The 24,746-nt window shown below is 38.7% G+C and overlaps 1 protein-coding gene across 9 annotated transcripts in view; it reads right to left on the bottom strand.

The window, feature by feature from the left end:
• The window catches only part of Sulf1 (Extracellular sulfatase Sulf1), a 217,055-nt gene that overhangs the window by 5,621 nt on the left and 186,688 nt on the right, over positions 1 to 24,746 (bottom strand). For 7 of the 9 annotated variants that reach the window (XR_001847960.1, XR_001847963.1, XR_001847961.1 and 4 more), the window contains 11 exons: positions 13,735 to 14,999; positions 10,458 to 10,627; positions 10,039 to 10,365; positions 9,605 to 9,978; positions 8,720 to 9,045; positions 8,432 to 8,580; positions 5,218 to 6,719; positions 4,967 to 5,117; positions 4,574 to 4,884; positions 2,729 to 2,929; positions 638 to 728 (listed from right to left, as the gene is read on the bottom strand). Coding sequence is in view for 1 of the 9 variants with exons in the window: in XM_017619682.1 (XP_017475171.1) it covers positions 638 to 728; positions 2,729 to 2,929; positions 4,574 to 4,884; positions 4,967 to 5,117; positions 5,218 to 6,719; positions 8,432 to 8,580; positions 8,720 to 9,045; positions 9,605 to 9,978; positions 10,039 to 10,365; positions 10,458 to 10,627; positions 13,735 to 14,754 (4,622 nt within the window). In the remaining 8 variants the exon portion in view is untranslated. The remainder of the gene's footprint in view (positions 1 to 637; positions 729 to 2,728; positions 2,930 to 4,573; positions 4,885 to 4,966; positions 5,118 to 5,217; positions 6,720 to 8,431; positions 8,581 to 8,719; positions 9,046 to 9,604; positions 9,979 to 10,038; positions 10,366 to 10,457; positions 10,628 to 13,734; positions 15,000 to 24,746) is intronic. The other 2 variants (XR_001847971.1, XR_001847970.1) reach the window with 2 other exon arrangements.

Raw genomic sequence — 24,746 nt, 5'->3', positions numbered from 1 at the left:
CGCCCATTTTCCAAAAATGTATAATATTCTTATTTTTCGTCTAAAAATTATTATAAATATCAATTTTGAGTGAATAATCTCCAGTAGTTACTAAAATATCGCAGTTTTCGTATTTCTGGAAATTACCGTTATATGGGAAGTGGGCGTGGTTAAAGTCCGATTTCGCCCATTTTCAATACCAACCTACCTTGGATTAAGGGAAACCTACATACCAAATTTCGTTGAGATATCTCAATTTTTGCTCGAGTTATCGTGTACACGGACGGACGGACGGACGGACAGACGGACAGACAGACATGGCTTAATCGATTTCTTTTTTCATCCTGATCATTTATGTATACATTTGTCTATATCTATCTCGATTCGTTTTGGCTGTTACAAACAACCGTTATGTGAACAAAATTAATATACCCTTGTGCACAAGTGCGCTCGGGTATAAAAAAAAACTCCGTATAGGGAGGTATTTGTCCGAAATATTTTGGCGAAAGTCTTAAAATATAGATAATAAATTTTATAACGCTGATGCTGTTTTTTTTTTGTATGGAGAGGGGTGCACCCTAATGTCTATACATTTGTATGTATGTATGTATATGCAAGTGCATAGATAGTGTATAGTATATGCATTTGTGCTACTCACTTTGATAGTTTTCTTCGTTTAGCCAGAGGCTCGTCGTAGTCGAGGCGGCTGGAGACAAACGAACCAAGAGCTGAAGTGCTTTGCGCTAGGCCTGAAATTTGTAAAATTTTCCAATTTAATGTTAAAGTGGCTTAATGAGAAGATTAGGAAAAACTCATAAATGGGCCATTTCAGTTACACAGCAAGTAAGATATTCAGATATTCAGTAAATGAAATTCTAGGTTAGAACGCCTACGCTTTTTGAACGGAGGGGTTCTTTGTAAAAGTACAGCCATTGCAAAGTGCTTTTACTGGGGAATTAAAGGGTTAATAAAATATAAAAATGTTGGAAGAAGTGTAGCGTAAGAATCAGGAAATATATCGGTATTAAGGTGTCACCGGTATTAAAGTCCCGTATCTCCTAAAAAATATCTTCTTCTTCTTTCGATTTAAAAACAGTTTAAAACTAGCCGTATTTTAAAGAGAAAGAAAAGAGAGGCAGAAAGATCTGACTGCGAACAGCTGGGGAAACGCTGACAGGCGGAGATTATACCAAAAAAATGGGACTGAAGCCCTTGATTTGACTGAAGATCACATTTTCAAAGTGCATGAATTTCTGAACTGACCATCTGAAATAAACATTTCGAGCTTACGATGTTTTTAGCGAACTTCTAAATCCAAAAGTACATTTAAATCTTGACTAGAAAATTTAAGGATGAAGAAAAGCAAAAAAAAAATTAAAAATCGGTAATTTTTTCTCAAAATATTAAATTCAAAACTTACTTCCATTCGGAAGCTTTTTGTTGGGATAGGTTAAATATTTGGATAACGATAGGTACGGTGAGGTTGGGTGCCCCAAAACACATCCCAGGGTACACTTAACTACTAATTTTATAGCAAAAAAACCCTGGGTGAAAAGAATGATGTAGTTGTTGGTCCCACAGAACTCCACCCAGAGAGCTCAAGTGTTCAAACTGTAGTCTTGTAAAAACGTCGGCGTTCAACCAGCTGCGACCGTGATATGATCTGATACACCGCTGAATCACAATTTGACAGTGCCCTGTCAATACATCCACCAGAATTGAGAGAAGCTGATATGAGAGCCTAAGGATATCTCTTGACCGCCTCTGGTCGTCTCTTTGAGTGGTCCAGTTTTCGCCCAACGTACGCTGAACAGGCACGGGGACATGTTCTCAAAGGTACATAGACCTCTTTCTAGAGAAGACCAACTCGAGGGTGCTTTTGCTGGCCAGCTCATTCGCCTCGAAGTTGTCTGCGTTATCTATCACAGTGGTTTGGCATCCATATATGATTTGAAAGGAAATACGCAGACGCGATGAAAGTTAAGCCTGACTTTCCCAACTAGCTTTGAGAGCACCGTGAAGGCTTATTTCTTAACTATCAGACTATCCTTTACTAACGTCGCACAATTCAGCAGCAAATCGACTGCTCGCTTAATGACAGCTATCTCTGGATGGCAAAAACTATAGTGATATCGAAGACAAATTGCAAAGTGGAAAACTTGTCAGAATGTCCATATCATGAACCAGCAGAGTAACCGGTACCCCTAAATATTTATCATGTCAACTTGTGTGAGTGGTTCTAACTGTCCCACAGACAACAGAGACACCATCCGCTTCTAGACTAACATAGTCTGTTATAGAGAATTCCCCCACACTAGGACCCCATAAAATGTTTCTACGACAGCTTGCCATCCGGAATCAAGCCCAAGTACTTGACTATCAGAAAGAGCAAGGCGAATACCTGTAGATGAGAATAGTATTGCGTAGGGTATCTTACACTTCTTTGTGTACAGGACGGATTTTGTTTTATAGACTATTTAGCAACCAGGTAAAAGCATCCTTGGCTAAAATTTTAGACGATATCCAAGAGTTTGCCTATACTAAAAATGTAACGGCATCCGCATAAGCAAACACCCGGCAGCTCCTCTAGCAGGTTGTCTACGACCACAATACAAAGACGGAGTTATAATACACCACCCTATGGCGTGCCACTGTTTACCCTAGGCTGGATGGTGGCAGGCAATCATTTTAGTATACTCTACGATATTTTTTTTAAATTCGTTTCAGTTATATAGAAAGAAGTTCTTACCATGTTTACGTTTGTTGTCTCTTGCCAGTGTTCTTAACGCGCTTTCGTTTTGTTGCTGGTGCTGCTGCAACTGATTCTGCGGATGCCGTTTAATTGTACAACTCTTGCCACGACAGCCCTTCAGCTTTTCCAATACGTCATGCATATAAGATTTTTCCTCGCTGGTCAGCGATGAGGCGCGATTTTGTGTTTCAAAGGGATCTGTAAAGATAAAGAGTTTGGAGTTTAAAATAAAGATGCTCGCATTGATATATGTATTTTATGCCAGAATTTATGCTGCATTAGTAAGAATATATTACACTAAGTCCACGTAAGTAGTCCATGTTTAGTATCCCAGAGGCAGTAATATATAGTAAAGGAAAAATCAATCAGCAAAACAGTCGTTTTCACATTCGAAAATGCATTACAATGATCGATACATATAATAGGTTTTCCAACACAATCGATGGATATGTTCTATGCACCCGTGTATTGATTGTCTGTATGGGCCAGCCCTGTTTTCTTGGCCAAATTTGGTTGTTTCTGCTTCAAATCAATATCGAAACCGTTCAAACACTTCGAATAATATTGTGATCGCTTTGCCTTTTTCAATGCAGACCATGTGAACGACACAGCGTGCATCCGAAAAAATTGTGGCCATGACCTTATGGGCTGTCGGTCCCACTTGGGCCTTCTTTTTTACACTTTCTTGAGTGTTCCTTGGTCTCTGGTGTATTGTGGAGGACCCATGTTCGTCTGCGGTTACGAAATGGCGTATAATTTCAACTCCTTTGAAGTTTCCACACAGCTACGCTTAGGTTCGAGAGTGAGCAAGCATATAGCTTTTTAATGTTGGGGAATAAATCACTGCGGACAAAAGATCCCCTTCATGGATGTATAGTGTATCTATTAACCCAGTATCCGAGAGAACCCAAACTCGACTGGTCAGACCAAGAGTATTCAGCTTATCAAGGCACTTCATCACCAGTTTAGATGTTAAATACCTGATGAGTTCTGAGGGCCTTGATAGCCTCAGCCACCTCACGCCTTTTCATTCTCTAATCGTCCAATATAATTTCATGGATTTTGTCAACGATTTCTGGCGTGACGATCTCTTTTGGGCGATCTGGACGTTCGGAGTCACTTGTGTTGGACGACCGCACAGTGGTTCAAACTGGCATTTACTGTTCATAATTCACTGAAGCTTGCATTTTTCCCTCAGTGTTATTATTACGTTTTAAATGAAAGCTTATACAATTTGCAATAGTCTAGTTCTGCCTTATTTTTGCATTTTTATTTGATAACAATAAATTTTTTTGTGCAATATGCAGAAAAAGTAGATAGCAATTTTGAAAAAAATCGATTCTCCTTTTCCCGTTAATAAATATATCATAACAAAGACTAGTGCAAAACAATTGTAGAGTTCCCATAAAACCAAGAAAATTTTCACACAAAAAAAAGCCTGAAATGTTATAAAAAAATTTCATCAAAATGATTTTTTTTTTGGTAGGAAGTTTTTGGTAGGAAGTTCTATAGATCGTTAGAGTAATAAAGTGCAAGTTGCAAGTGTATAAGGAGAATTGAGTTTTTTCTAACTTGTTGCTTTTTCTGGACTTTTTACAAAAAAATTTAATGGAAATTATAAATAAAAAAAAATAATAAATCGGGTTCAAATCGTCTCTTAAAAATTTTATAAGCTTTTATTTAAAAATAATAATCAAATTGGCTGAAAAATGTGGGCTCCAGTGAATTATGAACAGTAAACATTGTTTTGAACCACTGTGGTCTGCAACGGAACTCAGTAAAGCACTTTTTAATCATTTAAATATATCTTACAGAATCCCCACAGTATTTGTCAATACTCACCGATTTTCAAATTATAGAACGTTATCAAACCAGTGGTGAATTCACAGTACAAATAATTATGTGTTGCATTTATGGTGCGAACACATGAGTAGGTATTGTTGTTGGCATTCATGCAGAAACAGAACGGACTATCGTTCCAAAGTGGCGCCGTACGCCAATGTGTATTATCGTGCGAAAAACAGTTCATCTTCTCCGAAAGGCATTCCTTCTCTAGACGTGCCTTCTTGATGCGTTTCCGTTCCTTTTTCCGCTGGCGCTCCTCCTTTAGTTTGCGACGTGCCTCACGTGCTATCTCCTTTGAATCAGCATAACTAAAATTGAGAATCGAATTAAATAAAGAAAAGTGAATAACACAAAGAAATTGACATATAACGGCATTAAGTGTCGCCGCACCTCTCTGTATCCGGTTCACAGTAGCACTCAGCTGGTTGACCCTTTTGCTGTTCAAATGGGTCAGCGTTGTGCGTATTGCCCACGCCTGTGAAAACTTCCTTCTGGCCTTGATTGCTGAGCACATCGGCTTCACGTGGATCCTTTGTAGTTACTACAAATGTAATAGAAAAAAAAAATAGTCAATGCATGTAGAGCAATGCCAAAGAAGCTGGCAAGCCAAGTTGATTGTGGCACATGTGTCACAAACTCACTACTCTCACTGCTGCTGGGCGCAGTACTAATGTTTGTTGGTGCATGTGTTGTCGACCATAGCGTACGTGTTTTTGTTGTTGTTGTCGTGCTAGCTGCTGTTCCTGTCTCCTCAGTTACGGTAGCGGTTGTAGCAGGTTTAGCTGCCGTAGCATCCGCAAAGGACTCTTCATCTTTGGTTGTGGTTGTTCGTGCAGTTGTTGTGGTTGTCGTCGTCATTGCCCTCACTCCACCCATTAGCCTCACTGTTGTTGGACGCGCTATGGACGGTGATGTAGTTTGCGTTGTAGTGAATACCTGTGCGGCAGTTGCATTTGTCACTTGTGGCCGTCGTCTCCTTTGCAATTGTGACTGTCCGCCGCTCAAACTGCCATTGTGGCCCTGCATGCGACCTTTACCGTACGTGCTTTTAGCACCATAACTACCCGCAGCCGCAGCCGCAGCCGCAGCCGCCCCTGAGCCTGAGCCCGCACCACTGCCATTTTCATTGTTAATCTCATTACTGTACGTGGTTGTCACGCCAAAGCCGAAATGTCCTTGTGTGAAGTAGTTCATATCGAATTCGCGTCCACCCAGCGTCTTGTCGTAGCGTCGACGTCCACCTCCTCCCGCGCCGCCAGCCAAATGCTGCCCCCGGTATTGCTGATGATTGTAGTTATGATGATGGTAACCGCCACGCTGATAGAAATTGTTATTATTTAGGCCACCACCGCCATTACGTCGACGCCCCTTTTGTCTGCGCCCCAAATAATCCGATACATTGTATGGCAGCTCATCGCCAGTTGCTTGCACCGCCGCCTTATTTCTGCTCACACCAGCACCGGCACCATTGCGTGGCACATAGTCCCTATCCCAATAACGTCCGGAGTGATAATGCAATTGCTGCTGTTGCTGTTGTTGGCTCAGCTGTTGTTGTTTATTCTCGCGCATTTGCTTCTTGATATCCTTCAAGTGCGTTATTTTATCCTTGAGCACTTTGATTAGCATATCAATTTGATTGCGCGACTTACGCCATGTCTTTTCATCATCGTAAATGACATCAGAGCAGTTCACCTTGCCGGTTTGCGATTCAATGTAACAGCGTGTGCCCACACGTCCACCCACTTTGGGAAATTTGCCACCTCGCACGAAGCCAGCTGCCGACAAGGTAGTCGTATTATTAGGTTGATGCAAATCATTTGGAGCAATAAATTTCAATTCGAGAGTTTCAAGTGTGCTTTGGATTTCTTGTATGACCTTGGAAATGGAATCATTGGCTGAGTTGGTGCCCGATTTGAAGCTGTTTTCGGCATTGGCATCATTGGTGGTAGGTGTTTCGAAGAAGCTGGAGGTTAGTTCACGTTTGGTACGTTTCGGTTGAGTCAACTGTTCTTCAACCATGGAGAGCGTATCTTGTAGATCAAGCAGTTCTTCCATCTCGTACGGCAGCTCCGTATGGAAAATTTCAGAGTAGTCGTGCGAAGAGCGTTTATCGCGTCGAGAAAAGAGTGATGGATTCTGAGTTCTGGAGGGAAAGAGTGAAATAAAAGAGAATGAAAAGTCAATGGAAATAATTGTTCGAAGATATTTTAAAGCGAAATAAATTACTCCTATAAATAAGTAACTGATAGGCGCTAACTGCCATTATCGAGTGAATGATATAAACTAAAATTTTTTGAGTTCGCGAGTTAATAAATTATCTTATTCTTGTACAAATCATCTGATATTTGGTTTAATGCTGGGATACTGCTCACCGGGAAGACAATTAATGGTCGATCTGCTCGTTGTGTCTACTTACATAGCTTTGTCTAGAATCAGCTAATCTTTCAATCGTTGTCACCGAGCTCAACTGAAGTTAGACCGAATAGAATAGAAAGGAGAGAGGTCGGATTTAAACCGCATGTGCTAGGGAAAATTCGCTTGCGAAACATATCTTGGGTACGTCATGGTCGAGTTTAGTGGGACAGCTGAAGCTCTTTCTTTATATTAGGTGACGGTTGAACTCCGATGATGATATGCATGGGACGAGGGTTAATGGAGGTGATGATGGTCACTGTGTGAACACCGTTAATGCCTATCTGCGCGGCGTCGGGTCCAGTAGTAGTCATATGTAGTCCTGGTTCTCGATATATTAAAACTAAACAGAAGCATAATTTTTCTCTGGGCTTTGATGGGTTATCTGAAAATATTAGTGACCATTGCCAACCTCAGAAGATTTGGACTGTTTTGGGACGATAACACTCCCATTTGTAGACAGTTTTTCCTGATTTTAGCAGTGTGACCACTGTACCTGATTTGCACAAATTTGGAGAGTGGTCATCAACAGATCGGGAACTTTTTTAAGGTAGTGAGGTAGTCTATTCCTGTCTAACCCATTTTTGCCTTAGGCTTCGGCCTCGAGGTTTGCCAATGGCAAAAGTCAGAAAGCACTGGATTTTGGCAGTTTGTGCAGTCTTCTGATATGGCATGAATTTTTGGCTATACTAGCTCACGATTCGCTTCGGATCCCATGATACGCGATGGCCGAATAAAATCTCCACTTTGTCATCGTCCTTACTCGGGTTGAACAGCGACCATACGCTTAACCAAAAACTTATCCAATTTTCTTCAAATGTGTTGGTTTTCCAATTGTCTATTCTTTAGTTTTAGATGCTTAATTTGGGGATCCCCGGTATCTCAGCAAAGATGGTAACGCCCATTCGCTATTACAGCCAGTTCAGCCAGGAAATTTGGGCGGGTTTTCGCTGGTCGTCCGGACAAAATGAAACGGGCTGCTCAACAATGACTAAATTGAGCAATTGGCGTTCGCCAAAGTAAACATCTGTTGATGTGGGAAAAGAAAAGAGGATGCTCGATTGCTTCATAGTCAGATTTTTTGAATTTGATAAAAGTTTGTAGGTGCGGTGATCCACGAGAGCCAAGTTTGATCTGATGCTAATGCCGCTTTATGCTATATATAAGAACTGTGCCAGCTTTTATAATCAGGTGAGTTGCTACAACTACCCATACTTCTTGTGGTGGCGTCAACATTCATAGGACCCAGCGTTCGATGCCACGTGCCGGCATCACGGAGCAGACGTTGTAAGCAACCAAGAGCGAATTGGGGCGGGACTAAGGTGGAGGGGGAGAAGAACCGATGACGGTGGAGGGTCAATTCACTCTGCGATCAATGTAAGTAACTCAATTTTTCACAATCCCCTTCTATGTGTAAATATGTTTTATGTAGAGGCCACTCACCTCTTTCGAATGCGATCTCCATCGAAGTAACTACGGCTTGTTTTGATTTTCGTATAGACAACACCATCTGGTGTGAAGCACGCGCAGTTACGTTTCGTTTCCTTTTTCGTAAATTTCGATATCTCCTCGAGATGATGTTGCAGCTGTAACTAAATTTAGATAAATCAGTTCAGGGATGATAAGATAACACAAAACTACAAAAATCGAGCCAACTATGGTACTAAATATTTCCAATAGCTTTAAAATAATCTGAAATAATTCAACCAAATAAAATCGAAATCGACTCACATGGAATTTGCATTTGTGCTTACGCCAACGACCATCTTCGTTAACGCACTTCCACTTTTGTCCATGTCGGCAATTTTCCAGCAAGGATGGATCAGAACATTCTGAATTCAAACGCATCATTTTCGTCATATACGGCGCCATTGGCAGGTTGTTGTCGAATTGATCCTGCTGTTCTTGATCTAAACCCTCTTCTTGTGCTGCATCCGCATCCAAGTCATCTTCAATATCTTCATCTAAAACACCAGAAGACACATCATCCTCTATATCGGTGTCGGTGTCGAGATCGTCCTCAGCATCGTCCTCTATTTCTGTCTCAATTTGCGCTACTGTAATGAAGTACATAAGGATAAGTTACACATATGTATGTTTGTACATTAGGGTGGTCTAAAAATTCATGAGAAAAAAGTATAGTCGGAATTTTAATCCTCTCACTCCCTAGGATTGTTCTATATCGAAAAAAATGCCCTTCGTTTTTTAAATCAAAAAATATTTAGTGGTCACTCAAAGTTCGCATGTTTTTTATATGAAAAAAAATGAAATTTTCATAGACTTTGTTTCTCTTCACGAGACTTCATTGCATTTTTTTGGGGGTTTTGGGGGGACCAATAAAAAATGATTTATACAAAAAAGTTTTTAATAAACTATTGGGTATTATCCTTTGAAGTCTCATGAGAAGAAACAGAGTTTGCCGATTGGAAAATGTTAATTTTAAAGAATTCTATACTATCTATACCTATACATGTTTTTCTCGAAATAGTTTTTGATTTTAGAAAAAAAAACAGTGGTATATTCTTTCGATATTAAAGGATTTAAATTCCGACATTACTTTGATTGGATACCCCTAATGTACATATACTTTATTTATTTTATCATTTTTGCACCGACCTCTTTCGGATTCCGAGCCCGCACCCTCTTCGAATTCGGCCTCTTCTCGCGATTCCAAATCGATCACGTCTACTGTTGAGCCAGTAGCTGTGGTCTCATTAAACGTGAAGCCATCAATAAAAGTGCTATTAGCAAGCCTCATATTCAGGCGATCCGCCTGTAGACGTGCACGTGACTCGGCAATTTGTTCAGGTGTCTCGCGTCGTCCAGAGCTCTCTATTAAAAACGTATCTGGCCACTGATCACGCACATTACGTTGACGACTGAATAGTAACGGCAAAATGCTGCGTCCGTCCATATGTTGCGGCGTTGTGACACCACCAATGTCCAGAAAAGTGGGCGCCAGATCGACATTCAAGACGATCTCGTCGACCCTAAAACGAAACCCGTCTTTGAGAATTCTTACCAACAGGATATTAGAACTAGAAGCTTACACCCTTGCCGGTTGTATGCCTGGTCCACGTATCAAGAAAGGCACACGCACATCAAACTCAAATGGAAAACTTTTTCCTTTTATCAAACCGAACTGACCCAAGTGATAGCCGTGATCGGAGGTATAGATGATGTAAGTGTTATCTAGTTCACCCAACGCTCTAAGCTCGCTGCATACACGCTCCACAGCGACATCTACACTCTGCAACGTTTGCAGTCGTTTTGTCATCAATAAGTTCGTGAAACGTTTGTGCACTGGTTCCATCGGCGGTGTGACGCGCAGTATCCATTGCTTATCCGGATTAGGTGCGTGATCGTAAGAAGGTGTGCTTTTAGGAGATCACAGAAACACATATGCAAATTATGTCCGCAAACATAAATATGTATGTATGTATAGAAAATGGTGGCTTTATGAACTTACTGATGTGTTGTCACATTGAAGAAGAGATGACTATATTGTGGCGCTGAGTCTTCAGGTCCATGTGGCGCTGGAAAACTCATTGTTAACATCACAGGTTTTCTTTGGTTTTGCTGTTTTGATGAACGTAGAAACGCTATGGAATCGTTCGCTATTAGGTCCGGATAGAAATCCTGTAAGAACGGGAAACATAAACTTGTGGAGATAAAGACAACAACTACTAAACGAAATTAAGGACATCGGTTAAATGGGCTCCTCAAGAAGAGTAAGAAAAAATAATAGTACCACACATGGTTTCAGACAGAGTCACTCTTTATAAAGCTGAGATAGATAACTTGAGCTATGGCACTTATTTTTATAGGACCTCAGTTACATTGTTTGTTATTTGGTTGGCTTTGTATTTTTATTTGATAGAACTTTTTCGCTTATGTCTTTTCAGCACACTCAACGGCATTTCGCCTCCATGATCGTCCGTCCTATTGTGTCTTTTCCATCCGTAGTATGTTGGAAGAAGACACTGCAAAAAAACTGGCATAGTACGTCTCAACAAGCAGCGAAGATTGGCATGTTTTCTGCCACTGGATCAATAATAACTTGCTCAACTTACTAAGAAGTTTCGGGGTTGAAAATATGAGGAATTTCTGACTCCCATATCGCGAAGACTAGGCAAACGGACTTCCTGCCCTTGACTCCAAACATGTTTGAATATTGGTACACAAACGCTTTAAGGATGTAGGACATAGCAGGTGCAGGTATCTATGAGCCCCGAAGAAATTTTGTTATTCTCATAGGCAGATGGCCTATGTTGTTGCAGGCTGAAGTATTAGCCATCTTAACCTGCATCACATTAAACCTTTAAGGACCTCCCACTGCCTGTTAAATTTGTCTTTCCTTTAAAGATATCGCCTGCTTTATTGATCACATACATGCATGGCTAGAGATGCCTCCTACCACTCCGTAGGTCATGGGTTCGATCCAGGGCGACCCAGACCAGGGGGTAATATCCAACGTTTCTTCTGACACCATGGGCCCACGACAGGCAGTAGTATTTGATACTTCGAGTGTTTTTCAGCCATGAAAAAGCTTCTCTTAAAATCCCTTTGGCGTTCGCAAGCGGTAGGTCCCTTCATTTACATAAAAACATTAAGACGCAAGCCACAAATTGAAGGAGAAGCCAGGCCAAACACTTAGCACAAGCGAAGGAATCTTAACTGCCTTTTTAGGATAGAAACTATTTGTTGGTACACTCTGCACGCAGTAAGTACTGGGGACGGTGTAGGGTCACAAACAGGTCAGGATCTTCGGCTATCCTTTTAATATCCTCTCTGGATACCTAATTGGTTACATCCACCAGTGACTTTATATGCACCGAATAGATGTTACCGAAGAGTTAGAATGCGGACTTTTCCTTGAGGACTATGAAACTTCCGAAGACATTCTTTGTGACTTTCCGGCCTTGGCTAGTCAAAAATTCATTTAAAGATCTAAATTTCGAACACTTTGTAATAAAGAATTCGTCCACCAAGGTACTTTTAGGATTCATTAATTGGAGTTGGAAGATTTTAGTCTTCATTATTCTTTGAGAGAATACGTGAGAAGATGGGTCCGATTAGTGGGGATGTAGTTAGCTAGTTACTTAAATGCATGAATATATCAGAACAAGATACATCACAACCTGAAATATCATTTTTAGCTCGAAAGAAAGTCCATAAACCAATATGCCAAAGATACCTTCGTCTTTATATTCACACCTATATATGTATATATAGATTGGCGCTTACACATATGTTAGTGATTGGCCGAGCTTCTCCTCCGATTTGTGGCGTGCGCCTTGATGTTGTCACACAAAGAGGAGGGACCTACAGTTTTACGCCGACTCCGAGCGGGGATCTTTCATGGCAGAAATAACCTCGGAGGTTTGCCATTGCCTGCGGAGGGGCGACCGCTGTTAAGAAAAAACCAAATAAATTATTTTGCGACGTTGCTTTGACCAGGGCTTGAACCCAGGCGCTGCGGAGTGGAAGCGCGCACTGCTTACCACTACACCACAGCGGCTACACCTATTCACAGATTATTTGATGGTATGCGGTACGATTGGTTGAAGAGTTTTCTGTCGAAAACCCGACGATTAATTTGAAATTTTGCATGGAGCTGGATTTTCGGAATAGACCGCAGTAGCAAGACAAAAATATCTAAAATAGTTAGGGAAGAGTAGGAAGCTTTTTCGAACAGAGAGAGTTTCACAGATCCGTTAGCTAAATGAAAGGACAGCTGAGCTGACTGAGGTTCAACCCCAGCGTAAAAGGGCGCGCAACTAATAAAGGCTTACGTACTACGGCATGATCCTTGGGCCTCGAAAACTATATATCTAAGAATATGTCAGATCAATATCTATTGCTATATGCACCAAGTGATGTAGTCTTATCAGAGTTAAATTCCAGAAGGAAATTTAAAGTCAATGCTCTAGAAAGCAATGAGTCAATCCAATTCTTCACGGATACATTCCAAACCGAAACGGAACTGGTGTTGGATGGAATTGGGTACTATGCCAACGGGTTTTCCAAGCACCTTTTTCTGTCAGTGCATTGGACTATGAACATAGAGGTGACTGGATTCAGGTCTATAGTGACATCGATACCGCCTTTGGAGAAATCTTCTTACTACCTGAAAATTTGTAGGTACAAGGACAATATGCTCTGCCTGAGAACTCACTCAATGTGACCAGAGCCTATTATCAGTCCAAGTTTTGTAGGAATCGTTGGGTTAATAATGGAAAGGGATCGTTGGCGAAGCTTTAACACCTGCAAAACAAAATCCGAAGAGGATGCATACGGTATTTCCTTTAAATCTGAAAGGGAATGGCTAAGATCGTTATTTGGAGTTACCATGGGTCAAAATCCATAGCCAACATTTAGTTCCATTGGTATTATTGCCAGCCCAGTATATGTATGTATGTCACTTGCCTGGAGAAGAATACAAATTTAGACCTCTTTTTATGCTTTTTCCAGCTTTTAATATTTCAGCTCAACTCTCAACAGATTTCTCATAGGCAAGGAAGTTTGAAGAAGAGCTAATCTTATAACACCCTCCTCTTTCCTCTTCTAAGGATCTAAGGTTTTAATAACCATAATTGATTTTCAGCTTCGCGATTTCTCGGCCTACTCAGATCCAATCCAATACAGTGCGTATATTAATATGTTCAACGTATTGTGAATATTCAACTGCAGCCGACTCTGTGTGTAATAACTTATGTAAATCCAACTACTACACACGCACGTACCTTCGCATAATCGAAACCATGCTTGATCTTCTGCCCATTCATGTTAATGCTGTAATTGTAGTATTTCGAATTCATAATTAGACCACCCCATTCTCGCCAACCCGGCGGTATATACGACCCATTGTACTTGTTCAGGTACTTGCCAAAGTAACCTGTGCGATATCCAGCATTCGAAAGATATGTAGCAAAGGAGCGCGTCTCGTGCGTGGCCTGCCACTGTGGACTCGAACAGTTGTCGTTGTTGGTGAAGACCTGGTGATTGTGTACGTACATGCCGGTCAGCAGTGAGGAGCGCGCCGGGCAGCACATGGGCGTAGTCGTGTAGGCGTGACGAAATTCGGCGCCGCCATCGCGCAACCAACGCAGAGTGCGCGGCATAAAATTCAACGATCCCAGCTCGACATCCTGGTCATCGGTGAGTATAAGAATAATGTTGGGCTTGCGTTCACGTGCTGGAAATGCCGCCGAGTCACGTGAGTAGCGTTTATAAAATGCAGATGAAGACGGCGACGACGGTGCTTGCGCGTGGGATGAAGAAGACGCCGATGATGAAGGATGACTGCTGCTGTCGCTGAGATAGCTGGCGGCATAGCCACCAATGGAAGGATTGTGTGTGTGGCCGCGATGTTGGCGATGCTGTCGCGTGTGTTGTTGTTGCTGCTGCTGATGATGTTGGTGTTGGTGTTGGTGTTGCACATGTTCGTGGTGTGTGCGTTGTTGATTTGCTCTGTGCGACACCTCGCCCACCTCCTTCTCACGCTTTTCGCGGTCATGCAACGCATGCCGACGGTGATGCTGCTGCCGTCGCTGCTGCTGTTGGTGATGATGATTTTGATGTTGATGTTTCTTGTGTTGTTGTCTATGACGCTCTGGCTGTGTATGTTCTTCTCGCAAATCTTCATTTGCATATATACTAGGTATATTTTCTTTGGCCGCTGCTGTCGTCAGCAACAAATTGAGCATAAATATCAGGGATATGCAGGCAATGAGTGCAATTTGTTCCTTTCGCTTCGACTGCATTTTGCTGTTGCTGTTCCTGTTGGTTTCTTGCGATTGTCGACCCAAGTCTATTTTTCCTCTACAACTATCACAGTTTTATTCGCTGATATTTGGAGTGGTTTCAAATTGGTGTAATTTGAAAATACTTGTTCGGGGCTCTTGGTGCTACGTCATGCTGATAGTTTTATGGAGAATTTATCGGCTCGTGTGGGTAATAATATTTGTATTTTCATGTATATTTGCAGCACGTTGCGAGGCCATTTGAACTGAAAGTGAAATGGAAATTATATTAGGTTTATTATAAACAGCCATAATTATTGGTTTTAATGCAATTAAAATTTGCCTAATAAAGTTCTAGTTAAGTTATGTGTTTTCTTGCAAAAAAGTGTAGTTAAGTAGTTCTTAGGAGGGAAAAATATCTACTCATATTTCATACGCCATGGTACACCGAAAAATTGAGAAACAGAGACTTTGATTATTGAGACTATTGACTATTGACTTTGTTTATTTTGTTAAGGCAAAAAACCGATAGAATTTTTGGGTTTTGAAGTGAAAATTTTTAATTGAGTTCGGAGATGTTTGCGTTAAATACCAAACACCAGGTAATCAGATCTGTATCGTTCGTTGTATTTTCAAAAAATGAGGTGACAAATTAAAGGGCCTGTCTTATCGATGTACAATATAATTTTAGTCTTATGAAAACAACTTGTCAAAAATAGAATAAAGGTTAAGATAAAGAGTGAAGTTTGGATTAAAACAAACACAAAGAAATAAGCGAAGACAAAAACCGAAGTAGAATACAAAAACAATGATGAAGAGGAAGAGAAAGACAAAGAGAGCGAAAAATAGGGATAGGGACAAAGACCAAGTCAAAGTTAAAAATAAAGATCGAGGAACAGGTAAATATGAAGATAAAGGCACACATTAAAATAAAGAAAAAAAGGATGAGATAAAGACAAAACCTTAACTCACCTCACATTATCTTACATCGACTTACTACACCTCATCTTATCTCACCATAACTCATCTCAATTCACCACCACGCGCTTGAAATTATCTCAACGTATTCCACATCTCCTTAACTCACCTCACCTTGACTCACCGTATCTAACCTCAACTGAGTTCACCTTACCTCACTTCTCGTCAACTCAACTCACCTGAACAGGGCAATTCTGGCAACTCTCTTTCAACTCATCACTATCTTTCGAAAGACAAAAGTCTTTCGTAAAACAATTGTCAACTCTGGCAACTATCCTGATTAATTAATAAGGAGGTCTTAGCGTTAAACTGTTAACCTTTGTGCAATACGTTTTTTAAAGTTAAATCAAATTAAAAAAACATATATTTTTTTCTACACAATTAAAAATTGAAAAAATAATATTAAGTGGAAATAAACCAAAAAATAATTTAAAATGTTGTTAAAGATTTAATGTAACAAAAAATATTTTTTTTAAACTCTAAAATCTAAATAAATCTAGTAATTTGAAAAATACAAAAAAAATAAAGTGAAACATTAATAAAAAAAAAGATCCTTAAAAAGATTTAAAAAAAAAATTAAAAGAAAATTAAATTAACAACAGAAAAATCAATTAAAGAAAAAAAAAATATAAAGTAATATACTAAAATTTAAATGAAACTAAAGAAACATGTTTCTTTTTTAAACAATAAAATCTAAAATATAAAAGCTGTTTTTAAGCAAAAACGGAACCGAATTCAATCTTCATATACAAATTTACAATACCGTTAATTTCTTCATGATCCAATAATCGCATCTAAACCAAATTAGTATGCGACCACCTCGGAGACACTGCCTTTCCGATAGAGAAAGAATTATTGTAATCAGTGGTCCAAAGTTATGCGGTAACATACATAAAAAAATATTCCGACGAAATGACAACCTTCTCCTGTTTTGAAGTCGGTTAAAAAGATAAAAATTTATTTTAAAAAAGAAAAATATAAAATAATTACTTAAATTTAATTGAAATTAAAAAATATGTCTTTATTTTAAAGAATAATATCTAAACATTAAAATAAAATTAAATTAGGAAAGAAAAAGTAAAAAAAAAAAAATCATAAAATAAGTTTCTCAAAACTAAAAAGTAAATGACCTAGGGCTCGAAATCGGATCTCTCGATTAGCACCCCTGTGGCTTGCTTACTCGGCAATTGCGACTGCTGGAGCGACGCAAACTTTCCACCTCGAGTGGTGAATGAGAGAACTTTATCCTAAGACTTTTGTGCTGGAATATCAAAAGTCTTTCGAACTGTTTTGCCATCTGTCTTTCATTTGTCTTACGAAAGACTTTTTACTATCTTAGCAAGAACTGCCTTGTAACTCATCTCAACAAACTTTAACTAACCTCAACCAATCTCACCTCACTTATCTCACCTCATCCCAACTCAACTTAGAGCCATTCAACTCAATTGAGCGAGACATGTTTTAGTATTAAGTAGCCTCTTAAAATATCCTATACTCAATAGTAAATATTATCAAAACATACTTCAAAATCATTCTTGACAGTAACGAACGTATTGATTTCGAAGTTACGCACATTCAGGCTAATTTTATCATAAGGAGGTAAACATGAAACGAAGAAAGACAGCTGAAAAATTAGAATCTATTTTCCACATTTCAATTTAGAAATTTTTCTCCATTTAGCCTTAAATTGTTCAAAATCCACAACGTCTAGTAATTCTTGATGTTATTTAACCTTAATGAAGCGTTTCATACAAAATGTTAACTTATGCCATAAATTATGTTTTGTTCACAACCAAAAACCAAACACGTCCAGCGAAGTGAAGTGCCAGCACGTACAAACTATCAAAAACTCAATAAACTGTAAAAGCCTAAATTTGTATTCACGAAGATTTGTAAAGATTTTAAGATAGTCTAAGCGTGTGGCTCAGCAGAAACGTGTCTGCACAATAAGAGTATCTAATAAATGTGAGTAGATGTGAAGCTTTTAGTACTCAATCAAAGGCACCACTGTGACCCCTTTCATGCATCACTGGCCCATTTAAAATCACTGAATCGATTTCGAAATAAAATCAAATCACTGTCAATTGCTTTTGGCACTTGGGTCGAACTAATAAAACCCAAATCCCAAAATTGCAAATATTTTCGCTTACCCTAAATATTTAGCCAACACTCACCACTGCTATTACCCATTTCACTTTCACATCAAATGCTCTAAATATTACATGAATTCTGTGTCAAACCATTCATTCACTGCTTCTTTATTACGAATACCATTTAGTGGTTGGCATGTGACCTTGACGTACACGCCTCCTCGCTCGAAAGGAATGCTGTTCATTAAATTTTTTCACTTTGGCTAGCATGCGAGCTCAATAAAGCCAAAGCCAGAATACAATAGGATGAAAGTAAAATGTTACCCAACGTTGTCGTTTGCCACTTCATTTAAGTAAGAAATTATGTGTCGGCATTAAAGGATGTGTGTACGTGTGCTTTAAAGGATGTATGTACATATATGTATGTGTGCAAGTTCGCATAATAAATTTCATTTCATTTCGGTTTACTACCAACTTTTCTTTTCATTACATAACTTTCGCTTGTGTGCCAATGCATAGTGAGGAAACGCTTTTAACGAGTGTCCTCCCTCATTGCCGTTTCCTGCCCGGCGCTTTGCAAGTGGTTGGTTGTTGTTGCTGGCTTTGCGGCTTAGATTCTTCTATATTTTTTTTTTTGTTTTATTTCAAATTGTCACATTGCTGCAGCTGTTGGTGCTGGCGCTTCTACATATAGTTGGAGCTGCATGCCACAATACCGCACAAAGACATGCATTATGGTGAAGGCGTTGCAGTGTCAAGCATTTCACATTCATTTTCCATTTTCATGCCAACAAAGCATACACATGTGATGTTCGCACATTGGTTTTTGTAACTGTGTGCTTGTATGACGCATTACACCCTGCATGCAGTCGAAGTTACCAGTTCTGAACTGGCCTACTACCAGTTTTCCTAAAAACGAAGTTCTGTTAAAGTTCATTAGGCAACCAATGCATTTGCATATTACTGGTTAACGATTAGTCAGTTGTCGTAGCTATGTAATACCAGTTAAGGCATATTCCTCCATTACTACTCTTGGACTTTCATTGTCTTCGCGGGCTCTTGCTTTCGTTGTGCAATCATGGCTGAATAGCCAAAGAATCTTTTCAAAATAGGGCGTTAAACACTCCAAATCAAAACTACTCTAGTTTCCGCCGTTTTCCCTGACGAGTTTAGCGGGAGCTATTTTGAGTCTCTCCTCCGAAGCGAAATACTTAGGTGTCATACATTTTTCGTCTTATATGGAGATCTCATATTGAAGTTGACGGCGTACAGATGCTAACTTGGATGTACACTATGATAGTGCTACCAATACTGACCTATGGGTCGGTTGCTTCGGTTTCGAGAACTGATTTACTGCTATCTCTGAATTGGAGCGCCACGCGTGGCGTTTCTAATGCCAACTAGTGGCAGCGCACGCTATGCCCAAATAAAGGCATCAAAGTTTTGACGTTTTCTCATTTCCTTCTCGTTTTGTCTTTCACTTGTTTACGAGTCTTTTTACTTTCTTTCTGTCTTCTGCACTAAATTTCAACGCGTAAACCCTGTCAAAAATTTCAATTCCGCGTTATTGTGGGATGCTTCAAAAGCATTAAAGTTACTCAGTAAATTCCTGTGTCGTGGCGGGAGCAGCACCTCATTTAGTCGATCATCGATTTTTTGTTTGGTACCATTGATTTTCTGCTTCATCAGGGACTTGAATTCAACCTCAATGTAGGATATGGTAGTTCGAACACTGGCGAGGTAAACCGGGAAACAAGTTGTTGTAGTTTACGCCAAGCCACATATCGCACACCAAATTTGTACGCCCTCTAATGAAAGCTATTTTAAAAATCGCATGATAAACATTTGTGCAGCAATTCCTCGTACATTGGATTTATTGTACCCTCACCATAAAGGGCATGGGGTATTGCAGGTGAAAGTCCATAAAAAGTCCAGGTGAAAGTTGTTTGCGAGGCACATGGGGACGAATCGACAATTTAGGACGACAAAAATGTTTACTCAATATGTATCTGACAGATTTCAATGAAATTTGGTATTTCATTATCATTGGATTTTCATTATCACTGATTTCGAATAATAAACTAAATTTCCAAAATTCACAATGGCGGATCCAATATGGCGGATGATTTCTTAAAAAATGTCAATATTGTTATGAAGCTTGGTATACAGAGATTTTCGTCGTCACTGATTTCGAAATTCATATTAAATTTTAGAAAATCAAAATGGCGGATCAGGCCCAACTTTCCATGTTGACAAAACTATTAGTTATGATTAAGAATAAAATGACAAGCGAAACTATTTTAGCACCGCTTCAAACAAAAAATTATTTAATTCGACGCACGAGAGAAAGCCCAACTTTGCGCTTCTGCTAAAGCTGCTGCATTGCGTTAGAAGCCAAAATTTGTGTGTAACATTGTGGACTTGTTTATAAGGAGTATTAGAAAGGTATATGTGATAAGATTTAAAGACTTTTGTTTTTCTATTTTTATCGCCGTAATAAGTCAATTTGTCCTTATGTGCGAGGTCGTTAACGCGGTTGAAAGTAATTATCAGAGGGTTCTTTAGTCTATTTTGTGAAAAGGGTTTTTACGCGGCTGATATCAAGCCCAGCGCACAGCCCATTCCTTGCAGGGTTTTAAAGTAATATTCAGTTTCACAGCGAGCTATTTGCTCAAATAGAGATACAGCTGGCACACATTGGTGCATATTCTCGCCGGACTTTAGTGAGCTCTTTAAGCTCCATACCACATATGTATCTGCCTGTATCTGTTTTTTCCAATGCTACCCATTATCGCATATAATGAACCTTAAGGTATGCCTGTGCTATTGTGACCTTAAAACTGCAGCAGACTCGTCTTTTCTGCTTGAATTGATCCCATCTAAATTTGTTACCGTTTTGCATCAGTCTGAAGTAGTTACGAAATCAACCAGAAGGTACTAGTCATACCATTAGATTCTCCAAATATTTGCTGCATGTAAGTGGGAATATATTTTGGGAAAAGTATTACGACTTAAATATGTAGTAAAAATGAAAAATTGCCAGCCTTGTGTGGGTACTTATTCTACAAAATATTTGCTTTACTACTTTTACGACCAAGTTTGTTTGCTGCTGCAAAGTTTCTTTATGACTATTTGTTGAGTGCGACAAAATCGCAATTTATCTTAAGAATTATTGACATCTCAGCAGCAAACTGCAGTAACGAGGCGTGCAACTATAAGGTTTTTTTTTTTATCGGTATGTTGGTGTATTTTATTTGTGCAAATAATTGCCATAGTAAAATTTTGATTTATGAATTATTGAGTGGAAAAAAGATTTCATCTAACAACAGTAGTATCGAGCCCCAACCGCCAAATTAACGTAAGCGACATTTTTTTCAAAATTTTCTTTTGATGCAGAAATGCATCTAGATTCTCTAGGAATATTTCTGTATCAAAAAGAAGATTTTGAAAAAAATGGCGCTTACGTTATTTTGGCGGTTAGGGCTCGGTATGTATTTTAGTTATTGAAGTTGTCTTAAGTGCGATTTACTTATTGACGTAGGATGAGTTTAAAAAATTTAGTAAAATATGTATGTATGTATAAGCTACTTATGTATTTCTAATAATTAAGTTGTTGTGAGATGCCCTAATAGACATTTACCATTACGATTCATTTTTTGCCTTCCGCCGAAAGCTGCGAAGAGCTCAAATAATTTGAGCCAGTAGCTACAGCGGACCTTTCACAAATCGTCTTTGTTAGGCCTACTGAGAATTTTATTTTCCTTTCTATTTTGGAGTTCCTTTCAAAGGTATTAATTCTTGGTTGAATTAAATTAGAGGTAGCTGAGCCTCTCTGGAAGGGATAATTTGGATGCCTGATCAATGCTTAGTAGCAGTCGCACATTGCGGCTTCAAAGCAAACACAAATGAGGCATGCTAGTTTTGTGTCACATTCGCTACGTAGACTCTCGATATCCAAGTAATTGCTCCAAGGGTTATCAATAGGCTTAAAAACCATAGGATACACGCATTTAGGTAAGAAAATTTGCATACCACTAGTGCCTTTGACTCATATTCGAGATATATATGTACTGGTAACGAAAGGGCAATACTTTTGCAAAAAAGATGCGCAAGGTGGCGCTGAAGCCGAGTTATTGCTAAAAATCGTCAATTCGGAGGGACCAGGGATCAAAGTCAAATTACTCCCGTTAAATCAACCATCAGAACCATTGCGATCCGTGCTTTACGGTTACTAAACAAAATGTGGACCAATGATACTCACCAGTTTGGAAATTGCCACCAACTATGCTATAAAGATTCAAGGACGATTCGCCATCGAGCCGCAAAGACTTCTTCCCGGTATAACGCTTTCGTCAGGTTATTTAAGACGGCAATGGAGGATATGCCTTCTGTCGACCACAAAACCAAACGTGAACGTGAATTGCTCGCGAACGTTGATCCAAATGTTTCAATAAAAAAATTAATTTTGGGCGGGACGAAGTTCGCCGGGTCTGCTAGTATATGTATATACATATGTATATCGACAGAAAGTGACTATCGACACAATCGATTGTTAACCAAAAATTATTACCCCTATGTAATATCTCAGACGTTTGTAAATCGATCGATTGGAAATTTTCACACAATAAACCAGAAACTGTTCCAAAGGGAAGCAAAAGTTCTTAGTACATACTTAATTAAAACAAAATAAGGTTTTTTTTTAACTTTTTTTCTAAAAACTAAGGAGCGCTTTTTTCAAATTAAAAATTTGTCTTATCGAATATCTGGAAAGATTTTGGGAAAGCTTCAAATTTAAACATCAGTGAGTTCAAAAGTTATACATAATAGTATTATGGTGATGCGCAACTGTTGTCGCATGGTCTGAAGCGCTTTATAACTCGGGGAACAATAAGAAAAGGCCCTATTATTTATTTATGATCCATTTGACCGAAAACATGAAAATTATAATTTAACGATCATTGTTGATCGAAACAATGAGAGTAAAAAAGTTGTTGCCATAAACTAAAAATAAAAAATTTAGTTTTTGAAATATTAAGTATTTTTAATATGGTAATTATTTTTATAAGTTCCGGTCCGAATTTTACTTTGAACATCTTAAGTAAAAGAAGCCAGAAGGCAGACCGAAAATTCTGAGGCTATGTTTTAAAATCAAATGCTAAATTTAGCCCCAAAAAGACTAACCTGGTCACACTGTAGACAAAAAAAAAACACATCACCCACTTATCTTTAACATTTCCACTCCGCGAACATTTTGAAAGTGCCCTCGTACTACATAGTATCTATGCAATGGTTATTAAGAATGGCGGGATATCTAATCAGCCGCATAGTGACCCAGTTTTTAGGATTCAGTTGTCATTGAAGAATCCTCCCAAAGTGCTAATGACTGGCCAAGTGGAACGATTTGTGGGTGAGCTGCTATCCGCTTGGACGTTTTAGTTAATACACATACATATGTATGTGTGTGTGTGTCGGAAAATTAGCACTTGACTTGGCGTCAAATTGCGCTTGAAAAAAGCAATTACCGATGTAGATGCGTAGGGAAAATATTGTCAAATGGAAGATATGAAGCCACAATTGAAAACTTTTAGATGAATGTCCGCCAAATTTTGGCAGCAGTGTTAGCAAGGCGTAATGAAGTGTGTGCCATGCAATAATCACTTCCGCTTATTGCCATTTGAATGGCGTCTAATAAGGACAATATGTGCTTGTCACAGAGAGACAATTATTTGCTTTACATACGACCATTTCGCTTACATACTTATGTATATGTAGTATGTACATGTGTACGTATATAAAAGAAAAAGTAGAGCTCAACGCATAGAGAGGGTTTTGAGAATTCAATAAAATTCGGCGATTTTGCCATAAATTTCGTACAATTCCCCACCAACTGATATGTCCTTATTTACAAAAAAAAAAACTGCGTGTGTATTTTGACATATTGCTGGACTGTCTATTTATTTTGTTGTTAATGTAATTCAGCTATGTATGTATTCATAGACCAAACAAAACTTTTATAAAGTTAGTTAACAACCCTGCAGTGAAACCCCAAACTAGTCAGGAAAAATACTAGTTTACAACCAGAATTTCCTGACTGAAACCGAACTAGTTCGAAAATGACCAGACTTGTACCAGGTGCAAAGCGGTTTATTCATGCCCTGTTTTATTTGACTTTGACAGTTTAATACAATAAAGTCCAAATCTCAAATTTTAAACATTATTACATTAAAAAAATTTTAAAAAGAAAGGTCTGAAATACGCAAAGTTAATGAATTTAATTTATCTTAATGAAAAATTTTATTTTTTTTTAGTTCACTCAAAAATGAACTTAAGTATTCGTTTTATTTTTAACTAAAATGTTTTCTTTTCCATATTCAATACTATTAAAAAAGATAAAAATATAATGTTTATTGTACTTGAAAGCTTTTACTTTTAATATCATTTAATGGAAAATGCTTTTAAATTTATGTTCGAAAGTTTGAAATATTTATGTATTTATTTCTCCTTTTAATTAATACTCAAAAAATTTAACAGTAATTATTGGCAAATCTAAGGTTGCTAAATAAAAATATGAAATGTATTAAAGTGTACTTAATCAAAAGTTTTTTATTGTATATTCATGAATTCATTTTATATTTTGACTTCCAAAGTAGTGGTTTTGGTCCATAATTGGACTAGTAGTTTTCTGTCTATTTTGAACTAGTATGAGACTGGTATATTTCTGACCGAAATCTGACAATTGCCATCTCGTAGGACATCCCCGCGTTAAAAATACCAGTTGATTGCATGGAAAAAAGATAGTTGGCTGACTAGTTGGGCATGCGGTTCATACTAGTTGTGAAGTAGTTTACAACTAGTACATTTGACTACAGGGAAATAAGGAAAAAAATGTGCATACATATAATGTTTACACACATACAGTGGTCGAAAAAATTTTATTCGCGCCAA

This window comes from Rhagoletis zephyria, unplaced genomic scaffold, assembly GCF_001687245.7.
Source record: "Rhagoletis zephyria isolate East Lansing unplaced genomic scaffold, Rhagoletis_zephyria_1.1 Rzeph_scaffold_00037, whole genome shotgun sequence".
Taxonomy (NCBI): Eukaryota; Metazoa; Arthropoda; class Insecta; order Diptera; family Tephritidae; genus Rhagoletis; species Rhagoletis zephyria.
Note: the sequence above shows the minus strand (reverse complement) of the source record. Positions and strands in the feature narration are given on the sequence as shown.